Source organism: Brassica oleracea, chromosome C1, assembly GCF_000695525.1.
Source record: "Brassica oleracea var. oleracea cultivar TO1000 chromosome C1, BOL, whole genome shotgun sequence".
NCBI classification, from domain to species: domain Eukaryota; kingdom Viridiplantae; phylum Streptophyta; class Magnoliopsida; order Brassicales; family Brassicaceae; genus Brassica; species Brassica oleracea.
The window spans coordinates 19,781,908-19,784,959 of NC_027748.1; the positions used below are offsets into that span (position 1 = coordinate 19,781,908).

General features: G+C 36.3%; 1 protein-coding gene across 7 annotated transcripts in view; it reads right to left on the reverse strand.

Annotated features, from left to right (window-relative positions):
• LOC106294374 overlaps nt 1-2,094 on the reverse strand; it is an 11,456-nt gene extending 9,362 nt beyond the window's left edge. The window contains exons 1-3 of one of the 7 annotated variants that reach the window (XR_001260831.1): nt 1,250-2,085; nt 942-1,062; nt 344-628 (exon numbers count right to left, since the gene is read on the reverse strand). Coding sequence is in view for 2 of the 7 variants with exons in the window: in XM_013729938.1 (XP_013585392.1) it covers nt 541-609; nt 937-1,062; nt 1,250-1,378 (324 nt within the window). In the remaining 5 variants the exon portion in view is untranslated. Of the gene's footprint in view, nt 1-343; nt 1,063-1,249 lie in introns of those variants that run through there. The other 6 variants (XR_001260828.1, XR_001260829.1, XM_013729938.1 and 3 more) reach the window with 6 other exon arrangements.
• Nucleotides 2,095-3,052: the final 958 nt, after the last annotated feature.

A 3,052-nucleotide genomic window follows, 5' to 3' on the forward strand; every position in this document is an offset into this window, starting at 1 on the left:
GATCATACTGGCGCCTATCTACTCTTGTGTTTATCTACATTATAGTTGGTGTTTATCTTACGTATTGCTAGTCATTATCTAGTTAAGGATAAGTACGATCTCATGTCGATCCAGTACTTAGACCGTCATTACCATATGTATATAAAGATCAGTTGGTCGACCTAATAATACACACAAGTTCGCCTCTTCGTTCACAACAAATAAATTGAAAAGATGCGGACATGGATGAGATATGGTGGACAAAGATATTTTTCACAATTCATATATTGTTAGCTTATTTCAAATTCGAACAAAAAAACGTTTTATAGACAAAATTCTTAATCATAAAAAATGTTGTGGATGAGGTATGGTGAACAAAAATCTCAATCCTACAAAATTTATATACAAAATTTTGTGGACAGAATTTTGTGGACAACTCATACAAAAATTCAAAGCTTCCTTTCATGTAGCAGTGGTCTCTCACAATCACAGTACTTCCCATACAAATGTGTCTCAGACTCCGTTATCAAACATAGGATTAAACAATATGTTCCCAAAAGATCAGTCCCCGATTCTTACCGCTACATTATGTGCGATGTTACCACCAGAGCTATCACCCCTCACAAACCCCTGCAAAAAGTTCACAACCCTACGAAACTTTACAAGAGATAAGCCTCTTCAAATTCATTTAGGACTACCAGAACTAGAAGTCTGATCAGTCCATAGGGATCTCAATCAAAGAAAGAAAACTAAAGCCACTATAAGACAAAAGCTCTTAAATTAGAAAAGACACATCAAGCAACACACACGTTTCATCTCCCCAAACGATAAAATCTTTAAGCTTTGATAAAGAACATCAACACATACGTACCCAATCAAACACCACACGACTAAAGGTTCCAACTTCGAAAACAAAAGCTAATCACATAACTGATAAGAAACTATCTTTTTAATTACCGTACGTGATCGTTTCTTCCTGATATTGAAGTTCTTCCTTGTGAAGAAAAGGATAATCCCTCCAGCAACAACAAGCTCCTTCTTGATGTCTTGTCCTTCTCCAACAACAAACGTCTTCCTCACTATCTTAAAACATTCAAACATTGGATTTAAGCGTCTGATGGTGAAGTTTGAGAGAGACTAAAGTTCAAACAATTAATTTAAGGGAGCATTTGATGAGAGACTAAAAACCAGGAACTGAAATAAAGAGCAAACCCAAAGATGTATAGGAACTGAAATAACGAACATTAATGAACTAGGGTTCTGTTCCCACCATTAATAAATCTGAATTGCAGAATTGAGAGGCTCCACAACCATGAGGGTGACAGGGGAGACTCTGTTTTGTTTCGTCAAACAGTCCCGTCTTCAACCTTTGATTGTTACATCTCTTGAAGTCATCCATGGACAAGACAACGACGGAGAAAACGATGTTGTCACTTAAGGTTGTGTGGACAAAGATTCGTGGACAAGGTTGTCTTTACGGCAGCAGGGAGGCAAAGAACATGCCATACTAGAGCCAATCTGACTACCACACGACAGCCCCGATGGACTCTGTTCACGTCTTCGAAGGAGCAGAGCCGTCCAAGTTCACTCGGGTTTAGACGAAAGGCGCCGTGTTCGTCTCGACCCCAAGATAACTCCGACCACCAGTAACCACCGCCCCTCTTCTCTTCAGCCTAGAAAACGTCGTTCCACCGCTCCAAGCTCGAGATCTTCTGTAAAAGGGATGAGCCTGAGCCTCGTGCCTCCAACTCGGTGATGAAGAGCAACCGATCTATTGAAAAAACGACCTCCAGTATCTGGCTTTGATTAGACTCGAGATGATGTATGGATTCGTTTATGGACAGCGCTTTATATGTCCGATATGAAGCAAATATCATTCAACAATACAAGAAAGGAAATCACTACTTGAAGTACCAGCTCTAACAAGCTTATGAAAGCATAACGCCTTGACTGGAATTGCTTCCAATGTCTCAAACAACAGCTTATCAAAATATATAAGCATGAATAGTTTAGAGTTATATTAAACCAAAAAAAAAAGTTTAAGAGTTAGTCTCTTTCAAGCCACGAAATAGAGGCGATTGTATACTAGAATGTACTTTCTTGAAAATGATCAAGGAAAAGTGTAGGCTGAAGACAAGAGAGTTCAAAATATTGCAGGCTGAAGCAAAGAGCAAATGGTTTTTATGTTTTTGTTTTTTCGTCTTTACGTCTGAAAGTATATACAGTAGAAACTCACCTGTTTTCATTATAACTAAACTAATTGTAATTAAAAGTCACAAAATGTGATGAAGTTGTCTCACTTCCATACAAGTTGATGTCGTCATTTTAAGAACAGAAATTAAATAATTTTTTAAGAAAGTAGAAATCATATAAATTAGTGACATCTTTTGGCCGCATAATCAATAACAACATTTACGACTGAATTTTTCGTCACTAATTTGTAATTATTTGTAACAATTTTTTGTTACTTTTAATTTTGTCACAAAACTGTGACCAAATAGTAACTATTTTGCTACATAATAATTTTGTCACAAATTGGTCAACAAGTCGTCACTATATTGTGACTAACCATTTTGACACAACAATTAGTCATAATATCTATATATTCCCGTGTATACCAAACCCGAACAAAAAAACATGCGATCGTTGTTGATTAAGGTTGGAAGTGAACTTTGGTTCATTCAGACATTCTCGGAAAGGATGGATGTTACTGGTACGTTATCTCCACTTATGATGTTTCCATTCAGTACACTATGCAATTAGTAAATCTAAGAATGACGCTAGAGAGTGATTAGATAATAAGGAGAATTGAAAAAATTCATCATCCCCTTTTTGACTCAATAAAAAATTAAATTGACACTAAAAATCAAAATAAAATACAATATCAGTAACTACCTCTCCCATACATAAAAAAAAAAATTCCTTAGTGTTATACAGTCTAAGATTGGTGAAAAAATAAATCATAAAGAAAAACTTAATAAGGAAAGACGGTCATACATGCTTTCTGAAGTTAGTGTCGATCGACACAGTAAAGTGTCATACATGCCTTCTGATGTTAGCGTCGATCGACATA